Genomic DNA, 18,834 nt, shown 5'->3' on the forward strand with positions numbered 1-18,834 from the left:
AAAATAACACTCCCGTGTGGAGTGGAATGCCCCTTTAAAGATCGTACTTTGTTGTCGAGATATTCTATAGGTTCATCTATCTTACCGCTAACGAACACGTACGCGCGTATATACGGTGGAGTTTCCGGAACCTTAAACGATCTTCCGGCAAGTTCAAATTGGTATCGTTTGAAAGGTCCCTTGGTAAGGAATTGTAATCCGCAAACCGCTTTTAAAGATTGTGCTTTGTTGCCGATATATTCTCGAGTATAGGTTCACCTAATACCCCCCTCACATTAGGCGCGATTCGATCGGACGACGAGTCTGCGAGCTCTAATTTACGAGGAGGCATGACACTGATGCCGACGAAGAAATGGCAGCGTTCGCCCTTCGCGTCAGGGTCATCCCTCCTCGTAATTCAGAGCTCGCAGACACGTCGTCCGATCGAATCGCGCCTAATGTGAGGGGTATATAACGAACACTTGCGCGCGTCATACGCGCATATATATGGTCGAGTTTCCGGAACCTTAAACGATCTTCCGGCAAGGTTTCTTCAACTTGGTATCGTTGGAAAGGTCCCTTGGTAAGGTATTGTAATCCGCAAACCGCTTTTAAAGATCGTGCTTTGTTGCTGAGATATTCTTGGTCACCTAACTTACCGCTAACGAACACTTACGTGCGAATATATGGTGAAGTTTCCGGAGCCTTAAACGATCTTCCGGCAAGTTCAACTTGGTATCGTTGGAAAGGTCCCTTAGTAAGGAATTGAAATCCGCAAACCGCTTTTAAAGATCGTGCTTTGTTGCTGAGATATTCTTGATATAGGGTCACATAACTTACTGCTAACGAACACTTACGCGCGTACATACGCGCGTTTATACGGTGGAGTTTTCGGAACCTGAAACGATCTTCCGGCAAGTTCAACTTGGTATGGTTGGAAAGGTTCTTGGTAAGGAATTGTAATTGAAAACTTGTGAACTAGTGATCCTCAAAACAATTGTTAATTTTGCTACAAATCAAATGTGTTTCGTGGAGTACCCGACTTCCAATGGCGTTTTGCAATCGTATTTTCATATAATCAAGGTTAACTGTCTCTGTACATTTGACTGTAAAAAAATTGGTACAAGTGACTAATAAACTCGATTTCTCCTGTAAGGTAGACGGACATGTAAGCCATTGATATTGTCGAAAATATTGTCTCCCAGCCATTTCTGTTTGCTGACGACAGTTCACTTATGTATGTTGTTGATAACGCGAGTTATTCTGCTTCCTGTTTAAATGCTGATTTAGAGAAAATACACAGATGGGCTTTTCAGTGGTTAATGGAATTGAACTCAGCCAAAACAGTCGAAATGTGCTTTTCAACCAGAAGAGCTAATTTAGTACACCCACCTCTGCTTTTAAACAATTGCATTATTAAGTCTGTTTCTTGTCACAAACATATAGGGGTTACCTCTGACATGACTTGGAAGTCCCACACCAACAATATATTGTCTAATATTTCTAAAAGCTTAGCTACTTTCAAAGGGTTGAAATTTAAACTCCCTCGTAATGTTTTGGAAACATTGTACAAATCATTTATCTTTCCGTGTTTGGAATACGGTGATGTCGTTTGGCACAGCGGCACGTGTGAAGAATCACAACTTTTAGAACGAATCCAATACCACGGCTCTCTTATTGTAACAGGTGCTGTCAAAGGATCACCGTACTCCTCAGCTTGCAAAGAACTCGGCTAGGAGACCTTATCGGACAGGAGGCATATTAATTGACTTTTATTGTTCTACAAAATTATTCATGGTTCTACTCGTAGCTATTTGTCTGATCTACTTCCTTCAATCATTTCCTCAGCATGTTCGTATGACCAAGGGGTTTTTATCAGATTAAAGCTCCTTGGTATGACCTTCGCAACAAAATGAATTCAAGATCCCTCGACGCTTCAACAAATCGTTTTGCAAAGTCTTTTGTTCCTTACTCATTAAGTCACTGGAACAAGTTAGACTTGGCAACACATAGTTACAGCTTCCTTAGGTTTAAAGTGCACTTGTTTAAATCTGTAAAACCTGTCAATTTTAGATATTTTAGCTTTGGTCCCAGATATCGATATGCTTGTACTCGCATTGGCACCTGCGGCTTGAATGGCAGTCTTTTCCGTCGTGGGCTAAATGGTAGTCCAATGGGTGTAGCTGCGGGTGCCAATGCGAATCGATTTCTCATTTCCTACTCCATTGCCCATTATTATTACATAATAATCCTCGTCACACTCTCTTCGGCAAACTTTTTAGGATCGTAGGACATCTTTTCGATATCTCCTCCCTTTCTGATGGTGAAATCAAACATTTACTACTTTTTGGTACTTCCCTTTGCAACTATTCCACAAACTGTTTGATTATGTCTTCAACTCAGAACTTCATTGTGCAAACTGGCCGTTCCCGTGTCCTACCAAAATTTCCAGGGGGGGGGGGGGGGCAGGACTTGCGCTTCCACCAGTCAATACACTTGTATACCATTTGTACATATTTACTGCATCTTGTCAATCACATGTTATTCTTATTTTCTTTTAATAGCGGCACCGATATAAGTTGTCTTGACTTCAGTGGGCCGCTACTTGTCTGTTATTTTGCCTTTATGTGTTTGTTCAAAAAAAAAAGTAAGCCATTTTTTCTAATCGGCAAAACCCGTCATATGGAGTTTTCTTTTAATATTTCGAACCGGTCCAAGAAAAAAAAAGGTTCGTAACGGTACCTAATTGGTACATTATTGGTACATTATACTGTGCTTGTTTAATGTTCAACCTCCCTTGCCGCTTAGATTCATACTGAAAGCAACTTTGTTTGCCAAAGTTTGTCTTCATTCGTGCGCTCGCATCAGCTTTGGTGTTTCTAGGGATGGCATCCATATAATCGAATTAACATCGCCTTAGAGTTTTTTTAAGAGCGGTACTTCGAAAAACCCCTAAGTAACCCTCGGTGCGCTGGTCACGTCATCATCCAGCCGCCACCGAATACCATCCTCAGACGAAATATACACAAGCGCCGCCATAAAATAGTGCAGCCAAAAATGGAACGTGCGATAGAAATGCGGGTTCATTTGATGTTTTTGTTTGCTCTAGACTATCATTTTTGGGGGGTAATTTTTGACGAGTAAACTGAATGTAAGTCTTTCATTTAAATCTCAGGAGCATTCCAGATGTTTACGCGCACTGATACAAGGGAAGTGTTTCTGTACTGTGCGGAATCCACTCAATGTAGGGCGGCCATTGTGAGGTGAGGGTGGATATTTGTTTCACCGAATTTTGTCTTGTTCATTGTGCCTTAGAAATTTTTCTTGTCATCTTATAGTATAGCTGTTTCGGTGGTTAGTTAGTACATTGCAATTTGGAACTGAAAAAAATATTACCGGTAAGGAAAACTGGGTTTTAGTGAGGGTAATGTCGGTATAATTTTTTTTTTTTTTTTCAGAGGGAAATTTCTGGCGTTGAAAACTCAGGGAAAGGCTAAAGTTTGTCTGAAATCCTCGACGTTGCCGGCGTATTTTAAACACACAACCTCGATTTAGTTAACCCATACTGCCATAGTTTGTGGACGATGTTTCAGTGATGTTTGTGAGTGTGAAGGTCCGTTTCTATTACCGTGTCCTGTAGCTACAGAACAAAGGACCGGGATGGGGTGGTCAGGTCATACGGGTTCTTTGTATTCACTGGGTTATGTAAACCGTCTTGCTCAGTGGAAGTTCCTGACGTGGCGTTTAAATTTAAAAGCGTTAATGTCCTCAGCTTGATTTTGAGATGCACTCAATAACTTAAACTCGATGTTATAATGAGATTTATGCTACCATCTAGTCTAGAATTAGAACGGGTAGAGTGCGGGATGTATCATTTGTATGTGCATATATCATGCTTAGCCACAATTGTTGCAGAGAAAATGAGTATGATGTTTTAAGCTTATTCATAGTTTCTAATTGTACAATCTTGTCTGCTGATGTTGTGTAATATGAACATTTCTGTCCCACAGGTCAACCCAGAGGTACAAGATGTCACATGGGTCTGGTAATCTTTGAAGTGTTCAGCTTCAAGTGTGGAATCATCTTATACCTACTGCAGGATGCTGAGACAAACAACAAGTCCCTTGATGGGAACAGTAGCTGTTGTAATGTTATCTTCTATACCCATCCAAATATAAACAGGTGACAGAGCAAAACTATTGACAATGGCAGGACATCCAGCTTACTCCGGTTCTGTTAGTCAGGTCTTAAGTATAACAGCTGTCAAGCCTCTTGGAAACCCAGACTTCAGGGACTGTGCCTTTGGTACAGTGGGGGCTGGTTCAGCTAAGATAGATGGGTTTGCTGGATGTCAAGGCCACGAATAATGTTTCGTTCCTTTTGCTCTTGTTCCTGATGATACTTTGCCTCGACCTGGCCTGGTGGGGTTATGACGCCAGAGCCTCCATACTGCTGTACCGGTGGGGTAATGACGCCAGAGCCTCCATAGTGCTGTACCGGTGGGGTAATGACGCCAGAGCCTCCATAGTGCTGTACCGGTGGGGTAATGACGCCAGAGCCTCCATACTGCTGTACCGGTGGGGTAATGACGCCAGAGCCTCCATAGTGCTGTACCGGTGGGGTAATGACGCCAGAGCCTCCATACTGCTGTGCCGGTGGGGTAATGACGCCAGAGCCTCCATAGTGCTGTACCGGTGGGGTAATGACGCCGGAGCCTCCATAGTGCTGTACCGGTGGGGTAATGATGCCGGAGCCTCCATACTGCTGTACAGGTTGAGCAATAGCTGCGGGGACATGTTGTAGATGTCATACTACTGTACTGTTAGAACAGCTGCACGCCATCATGTGTTGTATACACTGTTTGGCGGATGACACAACACTTCTTGCATCAGGGCTATTTTTATTAGGTGGAGTGTCAACTTGGGTTGGTGTAGGTTTTTCGCGAACACAGAAGACATGACTTCATCCATCTGGCCTGACGTCTCTGTATCTGTCTTAGGTGTTGCGGCATAGAAAAGCCTTGAATGCTGTGTATATAACAGTAACATCAACTGTCTTATAATAAGCAACAGCAAGCCACCTGGCATTCTTCAAACTCTTCAAAGTGTTCTTGCCTTGCTGATCTGTGAATTTACATTGTCTGAAATTGTTAAGGTCGCTTCTTCTTAGGTTTACCTACTTTCTCGACATAGTTATGCTGGTAGAATCTGACATCAAAAGTCCCATTCTTAATGACATTGCCTAAGATTCATGTGTTAAACTTCTTAAAGATCTCTCTGAACCATGCAAATAAATGTGTGGCCCACCAATGTGGTCACCGGCAAATGGCGCGGGTCGAAGATTTTAAATGTGGACGGGATACCAGTGTCCGGAAATCGACTTTCCATGTTATCTATCAGTTAGTTTATATAGTTTGTCAAGCTGTAGCCGGTCAAAATTGTCCAAAGACGCCGCCCAGTGTAAGACGTTCGAGGTTTAAGCCAGGGGAATTAGGGAACCAGGAGATATTTATTTCGTTCTAGGCTGACCTTGCCGATTTCCTACATTTTGTCCAAATTAAACATGATGATGTAGGATCTGTACGAGTGACGCACACAAAGATGTCAGACGTCTGCAATATTATAGATAAGATAGAGCTTTTGCCGTGGCACGTGTGTCCGGTGAAGAAGCAGCTGTCGACTACGGAGACCTCGACAAGTCAGACCAAGTGTTGCTGTACGGAGTAGAGGTCTCCCTGCCCTCAGATATGTCGACCTCAATGTAATGTTGGTCTGCGTACCCACCCACATGCGTGCTCTGGCATTGGCAGTCAGATTTGTTGGCCAGAGAGACACCAAACAGCAAACATGCACTGTGGTACTGGTGTTTCTGGCAAGCTGACAGAAAGGCCAACACCTTCCAGATAAAGCAAGGAGGCTAAGCCTCTTAGGACTGAGTTCTATTCCCACTTTGAACAAGGGACGGGGCTGGCAGACGAGGCTGAGATCTGTTGTCAGGAAACCGACTCAGTCCAAGACTCCAACGCGTAACTGGAGGGGGAACTCCTTTTTATTCTGCTTCCTAAACCTACGTACAATAGGGTCTAGAACAATGACAGTAATAAGACCGTATCCAAGATCACGTCTGTTTGTCGGCGAGCCTACGTCTCTACTGACTCCTGGCCTACTTAGGGCTCTATCTTTAGAAATCTGTGGGCCGGCTCAAATCATTCAAGATGACTACATCACATCTGCCATTTATGCTGTAATGAATACCACTCGCATGCACAACCGGTACATATGAAATACATAAAATGGTTTAGTAAAACATCAAAATATTTGAAGTGTCATACTAATGGGAGACGGGATAGTAGTACAGAAGTATCCAGTATTTGATAAGGTAGACAGCAATAGACAATAAATTTTGAGAGCACATGAGCTGTACAAATGCAGCTATTTTGAAACTTTGATTTTAGAAATAATTTTAACCAGGGAAACATTGTCTTCTATTCTATGAGTTCTCATGTGGTATCGACATGTATACAGGAAAAATGTTAATACTATGTCCTTGAAGTGCGTTAACCTTCATAGCCAATGGGATGTTCCTTTCCAGAAGACTTTATTTTACATGAACATTCAACTCTTTAGCTCTGCCAGTTTTTTCATGTCCTGGACAGGAGCCCCAGGGCTTTCAGCGTGTCACAGCTTGAACAGGGTGTCCCTTTGGGCAGTTGGAAGCATTCCCCTCATTGCAAACTTCATCAGGTCACCAGAGAAGAATCTGATTTTGCTTGTGGTGCCGCTCACTGATACTACTTCACTTATGTACCAAACTTCATTAAAGCGACTACCACAAAAATTCGGATGTATGGGGTCGGTGATAGTAATCATGCTGCCTTGTCCCTTCTGTCTCTCCTCCTCCTGTACTGGTTCTAGTTCTCCCCCCAGAGATGCATTAAGCATTTAACATTTCTTAAGTTACACAGGTCTAATTGTGAGCTTGTTGCAATGAAAAGAAAACAAATAAAGTTCGGTGGAACTCAATCATGGCCTGTCACTATTTTTCCTCGCCAAGTCCCGGATCAGCTTGTCTGGGCTGTCGAACAGCATCTCCAGTGTGCCCAGAATTCGGTTTTCCTCTCGCCACTGTAGCTCAAGCTGTCTTTGGCGCTTTTTTGCTTCATTTTCCTCGTCATAGTCGTACTTAATTTGTCAGCATGATGTTCTGTACCTCTTCTGGTCCAGTTGATGAAGTCCAGCAGTCTGTGTAGCAAAATAAGCTTGCCAAAAAGTCAAGTCAATGCAAAGCCAAATGGTACAAATCCAGGCATTCCGTTTTGATAAAATTTTACTTCAGAATGTGAGGCTGGGCCTGGTTCCAACTTGACGGATAGTTGTTTTGTTCTGTTATCTAGGTCTATCTGTATTTTGTTATATCTAAGGTCTAGCTAAATGAAGTACTCCCCTTGTGGACTGAGCAACATAAGTCTTTTCCATGCATTATCTGTTACACAGAATATATCAACACCATCAGACAACATAATATATTAACACCATCAGACAACATATGAGAAAGCATCTTTACCACGATAGTGGTAATCTAAAGAAGTGACCTTACATCCTACTTGTTTGCTAGGGCCTTCCACATACTCGGGCAGTGGCAGTATCTGTTTCCTTATTTCCCATTTCACCCTCTCATCTTGCAGTTTGCTTTCAAATTTGGCGCGAACATGTCCGGTTCTTTTAGCTTCACTCTGTGCCCTCCTCAGACTCAGAGCCACTTTCAAAACGTTTTGTTGACATGTTGTTCTTGAGGACCTCCCTATGATATTAACTTTTTCTGAACTGCTGAATGTGAGCTTCTTCCTAGACTTTCATTTGAAATCTCCCCCTGCGACCCTAGTACCTTCTTCTGAAATTGTAGCTGGAACTTCATGGCATTAAGCGTCTACTCACTTCTCATGGCTTCCATCTTTTCTTCTACTTCTACTTCTGGAGTCTTCCACACACCATTGCGCCTACTCTATTGGGTTATGACTTACTGCTAATGCTTTCACCAGTCATGGACGTTCCCCTCTGGTTAGTGCTGGCCTGTTCTCATTAACCCACTGCATCAGCTTGTCAATCACTCTGGCATTGTGGTGCTCCGGGTACCCTGGTGGCCCTTTCCTCATCCTTTAGGCGGGAATTGTTGCACCTTCCATAAATTCCTTCCTGTAGGACTGGAGCAGATCATTTCAGTGCTTCTGGCAAGCTGCACCGCCTACCGTTGTGTTCTTTACTATTGAGATGAGTTGTTTTTCAAATAAATCATGAGTATATCGAATCATTCATGTATAACATAAAATAACTGTTGAACAGCAAAATAAACTTGCTGACTTTACGTCACCTCTTAACATGAATACACAAAATGATAAAACAATATTATTAGAACTTGCGTTACATATTCATTGGAACTGAGTCTTCGGAATGGCAGGTCTCAGATCCATAACGTATCCAGATCTTCGTGCTCTGTTGGTATCGCGGTTGGGTTGAGTGGATGTTGGACTTGAAGGACTGGAACTTGCCGTGGCCGTGCGAGGTCCTGCGTTTCCGGAATGACAATTCTGAGGCCCAACGCTTTCTCAACGTACGCGTGTTTTGCGCATCTTCATCTACAGTTCATCCTCATTTTGCCTGACCTCCGTTTAGCACGTGGCTTTGCACGCTTTACACGGGCTTTACTCCCGGGTTTCTTCTTTTTAAGTTCTGTGTCGTCCTTTGTCAAATTTACTGCAAATTACTTTCAGACGCAATTCCTCACTTTGGGTGAAGAGGAGGGTGGGCCCATCTTTGTCCACGATATTGATGAGAACCTTATGTTGTGATAGTCTCTACCAGACTCCGGATCGCTGGAAAAATCGTAGAAATGGAACAAATCAGAGGAGTAAGCCGGCCAGAGGAATAAGCCTATTCGCAATTACCGGCGCGAAATGCATGACGGGTAAAATCCGCCATTTTGGGAGATAACTTGCCAACCCAGTGTTGCGTCACGCGTGTGTAGTGTCAGCGTTTGCAAGGAGATGGCGCTCCGCGCCGCGCCGTGCGGCGCCGCAGGTGTTCCCACCTGACAGGTACGAACGTACACCTGTTCTAAAGAAGATTCTAGAACTGTCAGTTAAGAATAAAGATAATTTTAAGTTTTTGAAGTCTGGTGTAAGACGTGTGTTTGTGTTTTACTGACAGTATATGAAGTAAAAAGTGGAGTTTTTTTTTCATTTTCGTTCCGGCCGTAATGGATGAGGAGGCGGAAGTTTAACATGCATTGGCATAATACCGGTAGTAAGACTTATACCGGTAGATTAAAAATACTGGAACTTAAAGAGATCTACACATGCAACAATAGTTATTTCTGAGCTGTGCACACTTCAGACATCTAGGTGTCCAATACATCATTTACAAAGCATCGATAACAATGCATTCGAAGACAACAAGGCCAAAAGTTTTCAGTATCTTTTTCGGGGTAGGCAGCTCGTCGTGGGACGAACACACTGTCACATTCATTGCCAAATTTATAGATCATAATTACACATGCTCACGGCACAAGACGAACATGATTCAACAATAATCTTGAATTTCTGTTGGTGACCTACAACTCATGTAAAAGTGTGAAGAACCGTTGCATAATAGCCCGGATCTACGACTGAATGGGCAAAATTGAACGTACGCCGCCATTTTCCCGCCATTTTTATATCTACGCTAGCAGTGAAGTGTTACGTCATAGCGGTTGTGACGGACAGAAGTTAAATGAAAATTCTTGACAGTATACGTCCGTTTTCTCATGACATTTTGTATGCTCATGCAGGTTTATGTTTTATGCATTTACTGACAGAAAAGGAAGGAACATCAGAGGATGTATAATGTACATAGCGGCAGTTAATTGTGCTGTGTTTCTTCCTACCGGTATTTTTTACCCCCTCCCAACCACGCGCCCGTTCGCCGTGTAATTCCGCGGCGTGTTACAATTACAATACTACGCTTTTAGCAGGACAAGAGTGGCAGAAAAGTTACACAGAAGAAGTGGCAAGGGTAACCTATAACAGCAACATGTAACTGGAGAAAATGATGTGTTGACAATTTGTCAAATCAGTATGGCTAGAGAAATCGTCGTAAACGTACCGGTATTATGATAATAGATGTTATACACATGAAGAGCTAAGACACAGGACGGTTCTTCATAGTTATACTGCTAATTTGCTAATGCAGTTCTAAAATTGATTGGTTCATGGCAGTTATAAGCTCTGATTGGTTCCTGACAGTAGAAAAAGAAATGAAAAGAAGACACCAGCAAGAGCAATTTTATCCATATCGGGAAAACATAATTATTGTGAGCTCCTACTGCTAGTTTGTTAGTGTGTCTGTTCGATAAATCATTTCCCATTACACAAGCCACTTCATGAACAAAGGCAAAAGTAAGATCCCGTTGATTTTATTCCAAAAAATATGTTCCTACATCACCACCAGTATGGCAGCATAAATGTACAGAACTCACAACTTAATGTATGAAAAATGTTTGAGAATACATTTGAGGACATGTTACAGAAAGGATCCACTTTTATCTATTACATCTTCATTACAATGTCATTATTATCATCGGTCACAGTTTCCTGCTATCACAACATAATCAGTAAAGGATCATTAAAAAAGTCACTGGCACTCAGCTGCCAGCAATTCAATACAGTTTATCTCTGCCAACTTGAATGGCTTGTATGCCAACTGTTTATTTGACCAAGTCTGGCTGCAGGTTCCGAACCAATGCAGCACAGACCTTGATAATGTCATCTACTGCTGACATGAGTGTTATGGGAAATGTACCCTCCAGGATTTTGAAGTCCTTCAGCCGATTGTTAGCACGCTCTACGCGGATCCTCAAGGTTGCAACAGTTTTTGTTTTCTTTACTTTGTCTCTTGTCATGTGTCGCCTCCCCTATGCTGCTGGTGGTATTTCTAGTGTTGCATTCAGCAGCATCAGGTCCTCCTGGATTGGAAATCCCCTATCTGCCATTATTTTTATAACGTCATTTGGATCAACCAAATCTAAAAAGCCACAGTCCCAGGTAATGAACACATCAGAGGCTCTTCCGCCATAGGTCTTTGAAAGAAAGGAGATGTGTCCATTTGGTGTGATCCCTACAAACGGCTTTAAAGTATTGTGTTTTTATAGTCATACCATGTGGAGGCTTGTAAGTCTAAAGATCTAGGTCTCTCAATAAATATTTCTGTACAATCAATTATGCATCTTATTCTACTACATTGTTTCTTGAACTGTGGTGGTAAGGTCTTGGAAATTGCAGCTCTACTTGGCCATACTATCAGTGGTTGTAGTGTAACAGACAGGAAGCGAACCCAAGTGTTGGCAATCTGTGAGCGAGAACAGTTTTGTCCGACCATGGGTCTTTCTTGTCAGTGGGAAATGCATAGCTGGAAAGGTTGGGGACAGTTGCATCATCAAAATCCTTTTTTTGTTCCATGTTTTTATTTGGACATGTCCCTGACTTCCTTTTTTTAAAGTTGATACAAGAAGGTTGAAACCGCCTTGGTTGATATGTTCCATTACCGCAGCCGACCACTGCACACAGCCTCATGTTGAACTCCGGCACCTTAAAAAAAGGAAGAAACATTAAAGCAAATATCAACACTTAAACAAAAAATACAGCTTTAAAGCGCAATACACTTCAATGCACATTCTACATGCACCCCTCCCCACCGTCACGTTTGCATAACTTGCAGCGACCTTGCTTGCACATTTATTAGGGACCGTACGGCGTTTAGTGAGGGGGGAGGGCCGGTCGCCAGAGGGTCAGGTCAAAAAATTTTTGCATGGCCCTCCCCCCAGGTAAATCTTTTTTTGCTAGGCCCTCCCCCCAAGACAAAATATTTTTGCTTGGCCCTCCCCCCTCCTATCAACTTTGAAAAAAATATTCAAGACGCCAATAAAACACTGCGCCCCCGCATTTGGAAATGTGCTTTGCGTCATACTTTTTCATGATTTTCATCGAGAAGCAGATCTCTCACCCCTAGTAAAAAAAGGAAAACAGAATGGCTCAAAATATCTGCTAAATAGAGGGATAAATATTTGCTTTATAGAAGCTATTTCATTGTTTTGATATCAAAACAACACCTAAAAAGCATTTGTACCTGGATTTCTAGTAGATTTGCGCCACGAAGCGGCGCGCGCCCCGCTCCCTAAATTTACGTATTGCAAGCTCGCGGGCGCGGGCCTGAGCGGCTTGACGGAAACTATTTTCAATTTACATATATTTTGGACTTTTTCTTGGTTCTGTGGTGGTAATAACTTACGGTAAATCGGGGGAAAAAATGAAAACCAAAACGACAGCACGATTCGACTTCCAAAACTGTAGTGGGGAGGGGGGCGCCGACGCGTGACGCTGATTTTCCCACGGCGGGGTAAGACCGGTCGCCTCTCTCTAGCCGCCGGCGGGCGTGAGACCGCAGACTTGCAGGAGATCTTTTAGAAATGCCACGCTTTTTTTGCCACGATTTCCTGCATTGCTTTTTTATGGGAAAATTTGCTGGTTAGATGACATTTCTATGAAAAAAAAAAAACGAGGGTTTCAAGTTTTTGAGAACGACGTTCCGAACACCATGTTCGGCGCCAAAGGCACGAAGAATCGCAAGGTAGGTCCGGGAGAATTTTGAAATCTTGACCCTCTTAAAAGCTATTTCCTTCAGTTTGAGGAGATATTTTGCTGACAAACAAAGCTAACTTTAATAGCATTTCAATTTAGAAATACAAAATTAAATTCCCCCCAAACACATTATCACGATGTCGGTCATCAAAGGCGCGAGGCCGATCACGTCAAAAGGGATCCAGGGAAATTTGCAAATATTTACCCTCGAGCTCTGAAACGCCATTTCTTACATTTTGAGGGCAATAAGACAGGGGTAAATTTTGCTGGCAAACTAATCTAGAGTTTAATAACATTTCTGTGCGTGAAGAAGGTTTTCGAGGGCGTCATGCATAAGCCCCGCCCCCTCCCTTTCGCATTTTCACTGTGTCCCGGGCGCCAACCTCGGGCGATCCCTTGCAGAGGTCCAGAAAAATTTTGAAATCTTGATCCTCTGAAACGCCGTTTCTTGAATTTTAAGGGACATATTTTGCTGGCAGACCAAGCTATTTTTTTTGCTTGGCCCTCCCCCCAAGTAAAAAAAAAATTGCTAGGCCCTCCCCCTGGCAAAATATTTTTTTGCTTGGCCCTCCCCCCCCTGGCGACCGGCCCTCCCCCCTCGCTAAATGCCGTACGGTCCCTTAGTACAATTTTTCAACCTAAAGCACCAGTTTAATACTAATACGGACATCCAAGCCATTTACTGCGATTATTAGTGTACTCGCTGTTGGTTCTTAACATTTTTTTATCTTTCTAATCGAAGTGTTGGTCACAGTACGAAAGCTCCTCAGTCAGTGCAAGCGGGGTCATGTCCGGACACGAGAGATCACGAGACAGTGACCATATCGGCTTTCATTATTGTGAAGACACAAGGTCGTGCATTTTAGCTAACATTTTTACGGTTTATAACATACGTAGGTTAAAATTTCCTAATTCTGTCACACTGGTAACCTTTACAGACCAAAACCTGGCTGTAGTGAGAATGGACAAAAATTCTAGAAGTAAGCGGCAAAGATAGATGGCATCGTGCATAGGGGGAGGGATGCATGCGTTATCACTAACTATGGTAACACTTGCTTGGATACCGTCAAAAAACGTACCGTAAATTCCTCTGAAGCGAAACTGAACACGGTGTTTCAGGTACACAAGGTTTAGGACATCGTTGGAACATCAGATCCAGGCGGGTAGCTGCCGTTAACGCCGTGTAGAGGCTAAAAATCTCGACACTTGAACATTGAACCTGGACACACGCTGCCCTGTCGAACGCGACTTGTTTATCTCACTTTTTTCGTTGCTAAGGAAATTCCGCGCATGCGTAATGGTAAATGCAAATAGGCTTATATAACCGGCCAGGGAACAGCACGCGATCGTCGAGCTGTTCCCTGGCCGGTTATATTCCTCTCTATTTGTTCCATCTCTACGATTTTCCAGCGATCCGGAGTCTGGTAGAGACTAATGTTGTGACTTGTAATACTGTACATTCAAGCAATTTCTCCTCCCCAGTGCTAATCACAGTTCCAACATAAAAGCGGTGCCATGCATCCAATGATGTTCTGCCATCTTTCTTTCACTGTGTTTGATGGTGAAGGAAGAATCTTGTCATCAGCAAGTGCCTCGTACTCCTATGTCAGCAACAAGATCATTGCGCATTGCCATTACTGCTTGGGAGAAGTCCCGTCTTTGGATTTTTCTTTTTTTGGGAGGATAACAAAGTCTCCATTTAGGTCCAAATGTACAGTAAAAGGATTAAATATTCTGCTTTGCTATGAAGGAGACTACATCTCAGTACTAATTACCAGTATTTAATAAGGCCGGAGATCTTCCTTGTCTGGGGCACTGATAGGTAATTAGGGTATTGCATTGTTGGGCAGAAAGTATGAAGACTTAACCCTGTAGCAGCACTGGCGGCATGTATGTGCATGGTTTCTACAGGCTGCTATCTGTTGCTGCATCCAGGAGGAGGGGATATGATCTGCCACAGCAACCCGGTGGAATTTTCTTAACTCTATCCATAAACCTGACATGCTTAGTATCATAGATGCGGCGGTTTAGTCTATATCTAGTGCAGCCAGTAGTCTGACTCTCATGTCCATTAAGTGCCAGTGCCCGGAAAAGGCTGTAATAAAATTACCCACCTTGTTGTAGTTGTTGGTAGTCTACTATACACCTCTAACGCATTACCGGTCAGTAGGGTACTGAGGTACGGCGCCCAATTTTTTTCCCTTCCATTCGCTCGTCCTTGCAACACGTTCACTGTCTATGTTCTCCCCTTCCCTGAAGGGTGGCAGACTGGGCTTTTGGGCCATAGCTGCGGCGCTTCCGGTATTCGTGTCATAATTTTTTGTCTTTACCTTAGGTGCGGTTTGGTTAAGGTAGTGGGCGTGTTCTATTTGCCTTAATCTGATCTCTTCTTTTTCTACTTCATGCTTCCTCTTAGCTTCTACAGCCTGTTTTTTAGCCTCACGCTCCAGGACCCTTTCCTCCCTCTCTATAGCCTGCGAGGAACTCCTGCAGTGCTTCTCAAGATTGACAAACCTCTCCATGATTGGCTCAAGCCTAGAGACCCTACCCTAGCTACATTCAGTGTGTAACGAATGAATTTGGGACTGGTGTCGTAGAAAATGAATCACAGACGCACAAGATCTGCCGTGGCCGAGAACCGATCTTTATTCTTCTCTGTCACATCATGACTGTCTCTGTGTCTCCTCTGTCTGAACTGACTCTCATCCCTGGTGTTCCTTGTTTTTATCTCTTAGCTGGGTGCTGACGTAAACAAAACAAATTCTTCCCACATGTACTTGACAGGTCATTAATTAACTGTGATCGCCCCTTTGTTCTTCCTTATCTGATCTACTGGTCAGCTAAAATACAAGATGTTTATCTGTTTCTGTTAATTTCTGAGAAACCTTCCCAAGAATCATGTTAAACGGATGTTGTCAATATGGGCTCTATTACAAGTGTACTATCCCTTGTATTAACGAACCAGCCCTCATGAGTGGCGTAAATTGCTGACAGGTGCTTGTACCCACAATAAACAACAATGCACCTCCCCTATAATGCCTCTCCCCCTATGATGATATTGATGTCAAAGGTAAGACTAGTTAGTTTTCCATGACATGAAGGGAAAAATCACAAAATTCACCTGCAGAACTTGGCGCCGCAGCCCAAGTAGCACATGATCTGGCCCTTTGGACAATCGTTGTCAATATGTGGTTGGCCATCTCCTGCCTTGTCAATCTAAAACAGCAATGGCATCGGTCATCAAGGCCAAAGGCGCAGGATTTCTTGTGGTCCTTGGACCTTGCCCTTAGAACCTTGGCGCTTTACCCTGCATTTGGGCATGGCACTTGTACCACTGCGTCACGTGTCAGACCTGTGATGTGGGAACGGGTCCGCCCTGGTCAATACAGTAATTCTCCAACCTGTTCAACCTGACCCGCTGAGAGCAGTTAAGTTGGCTGGCAGAAAATACAGTGTAATCCAGAAATCCTACACGGACGACGTGACCTACATTTCACCATTTCACCCATCTCAAAGCAAATGTCAGGGAGAGGAGAACGTCAACGTAAGCCTTATTTCACCATTTCAATTAGAACGGGTCTTGCACAAACACTTGGATGTGGATATGATGGCACTGAATTTCTATTTGTGAAATGTTGGGCAACATAACTTTTACCAATAGAAATGATATGTTGTTATTACTTGAACATTTCTGTCAATTTGTCGATTTTATTTAGGCTAGAGAGACTGAGAGGCACACAGCAGAAACATATCATGTTTAGTTACCTTTATTGTTCTTTTCGCTATTCGATACATTAGACCTACTATAAAAATATTGTCTTATGATAAAAATATATAGATTGTGTGCACAATGTTCGATTTGATTGTTCTAAGGACTATACATACAAAGATTTAAAAATAGGATGTACATTGAATAAGCAAATATATCTGAGTATAGGCAAGTAAAACAGGCTGGGCTAATTTGCAGACTTCTTTTATGAGGGTGGCGGTATATAGCCCTGGTTCGCTAGTTTGAAGAGCAGCCCTGCTCGAAGTCTGCGAAGGAGGTTACAAACAGGTAGCTAAAAATTAAAAAAAGTTTCTGAAGTTATAAAACTGAAGAAAAACAGATTTGTTTTGGAATATAGAGGCAACTAGAGATAAATAATGGTGCTTAACCAATATAGACAGGTTTGCTTTGTGTTTAGTTATGTGGTTGAAAATATAAGTAGTGTAAATAAGGTGGGGAGGAAGAAGAGCAACCAACTTGATGTTGGACAGACATGTACGTAAAAGCCAAAGGAGAGTGTCCGAAAAAGGAGGTAGATGAAGATGTGGTCTTCGCGTGCGTGGCATGTCAAAGCGACTGGTTTATGCTGCCATATAATTTCACTATGTCCGCTGTAATGTTACGGCGCGGAGAGTTGATCCATTGCGCCGACGTTGTTATGACTCGGAGTGTTATAGCCATGTGCGCTATTCTTCTAAAAAGTTAGATGTAACGTTAGAATAGGTACCTCTCATGTTCTGTCAAAAGATCTGTCCAGGGGCGTGACATGTCTCTGATGCGGTGTGTTGTCTTGTGTTATTGTTGACTGCAGCTCAAGTTATATAACATCGGACGTATAGGATTAGACCATTGTTGTATGGAAGGGGGGGATCGGGTCCACAAAGTCTAATGTGAGGGCTAAACATAGTAGAAGCCATGGAAGTCTTAGTTCGATGGTGTAAAAATTGGTAAGATGTAGGATAGATGTCTTAAAGGGTAGGTTGTTACAAAGGTTAGTTTTTTGTTGTTTTGTTTGGGGCATGCTAGCAGTTTGTTAATGGTAATGGAGTAGTAAATGCCATTTATCTGTTTACACTAAATGAATGTCAATTGATTTGAACCAGTTGTCGTAAATGTTTAATTACGTTTTAAAGTGGCGCGGTGGCGTGGAAAGTTCTGTGTCATTTGCATACATTTGTAAATACATTTGCATTCCCAAATTAGGCAAACTTCAATGTATACAGGGTCGAAACAATTGAATGAGGTTTACTTTGAGAAAAATAGAACCAAAGCATCGAGCATGAATTTAGCGGTCAGTATGGTAGTGTCTATTCCATGACTTAAGCCCCTCTTTCATCCACTTTGCTGTCTAGTTGTAGTTTATCTTATGCAACAGATTTCTGTTGAATGAAGGGAAAGATTCAAAGGCCCGGCCTGGGATGACGGCCAACAGGTCAGCCTTCCTGTTCTCCTCAACCAGTAACTTTATGTCTTCATCCCATTTCTCTTTGTGGTGGTAACCTGAAGCACCCCTTCGACCCAATGCTGCATTCTGATTGTCCATCAATGCCTTGAGGTAATGCAAACTACGGGTGACTCTTAAAGCACTGTTTTCATTGAGACTTGGGCCCATGTTCTTTGGGAAGCTCTTTGCGAAGTTGTTATGATTCTCGAGGTTTAGATCTAGTGAGATATTTTGTCCCCCCCCCCCCCCCCCTCTTGTTGAAAAAGCGATTCTCGTCCTGACGAGACTGTAAGCCATGTGCAGTGACAGAAAACTGCTGTAAGCATATTGTGTGTGTCCATATGCCCTGTAGTATAACAATGCAAATGAATAGAGTCTGTGAAGGCGCTCCCCATCTCCTTCTTTCACAGCGTCCCTCATGTTTCTGAGAAACAGGCCATAGAAGAGACGTGCCAGGGTATAGTTTCTTTTGTAGTCTTCCTCCTGGCACGACTCCTTTGGCTTGTCTGGTGATGAGTTAGGGTTAGGTGTAGGCTGCATGTCGAGATCGTGTGCTCGAATTTCATGTTCATTTCTGGTTTTCTCTGGGGGGAAAAAGCAACTTTTTACCCCGCTAGCTACATTGGAGACAATTTCCCCTTCCTTCAGCATTACGTACTTGTCAATGATGTGGCCCACAGGCTCGCCTGGTCTCCTTGTCGGCCACATCAATTTCGGGTGGAAAGCAGTTCTTCTTTGGGAGATCTAGAGATATAAATGTACAACAAAGACCAGTTTTGAAAAACAGGCAGACCACACGAGTAAGTTTATTACACATTAATATCATAACATGCAATTAACACCCACCAATTTATACTACAGAAATAACGGTGTGGAAAGTGTACCTTCCATGGTGTAAATTCCAAAGTAATCCATGGAAACCGTCAGGATTAGGGCATCCGTGTCCTTGTCGACAAACTCTTTGTAGGAGTTGTA

General features: G+C 42.9%; 1 protein-coding gene and 1 long non-coding RNA gene across 2 annotated transcripts in view; both read right to left on the bottom strand.

Annotated features, from left to right (window-relative positions):
• Positions 1 to 10,675: 10,675 nt before the first annotated feature.
• LOC118417283 lies at positions 10,676 to 13,941 on the bottom strand. Its single transcript, XR_004831350.1, has 2 exons — positions 13,726 to 13,941; positions 10,676 to 11,596 (listed from the first exon to the last, which is right to left on the bottom strand). It is a non-coding gene; the product is annotated as an uncharacterized LOC118417283 (long non-coding RNA).
• Positions 13,942 to 15,763: 1,822 nt separating this feature from the next.
• Positions 15,764 to 18,834, bottom strand: part of LOC118418275 — a 12,879-nt gene continuing 9,808 nt past the window's right edge. Inside the window, exons 8-10 of the mRNA XM_035824121.1 lie at positions 18,744 to 18,818; positions 18,205 to 18,443; positions 15,764 to 15,862 (exon numbers count right to left, since the gene is read on the bottom strand). Coding sequence (XP_035680014.1) covers positions 15,764 to 15,862; positions 18,205 to 18,443; positions 18,744 to 18,818 — 413 coding nt within the window. The remainder of the gene's footprint in view (positions 15,863 to 18,204; positions 18,444 to 18,743; positions 18,819 to 18,834) is intronic.

The sequence above is a fragment of the Branchiostoma floridae genome, chromosome 6 (assembly GCF_000003815.2).
Source record: "Branchiostoma floridae strain S238N-H82 chromosome 6, Bfl_VNyyK, whole genome shotgun sequence".
NCBI lineage: Eukaryota > Metazoa > Chordata > Leptocardii > Amphioxiformes > Branchiostomatidae > Branchiostoma > Branchiostoma floridae.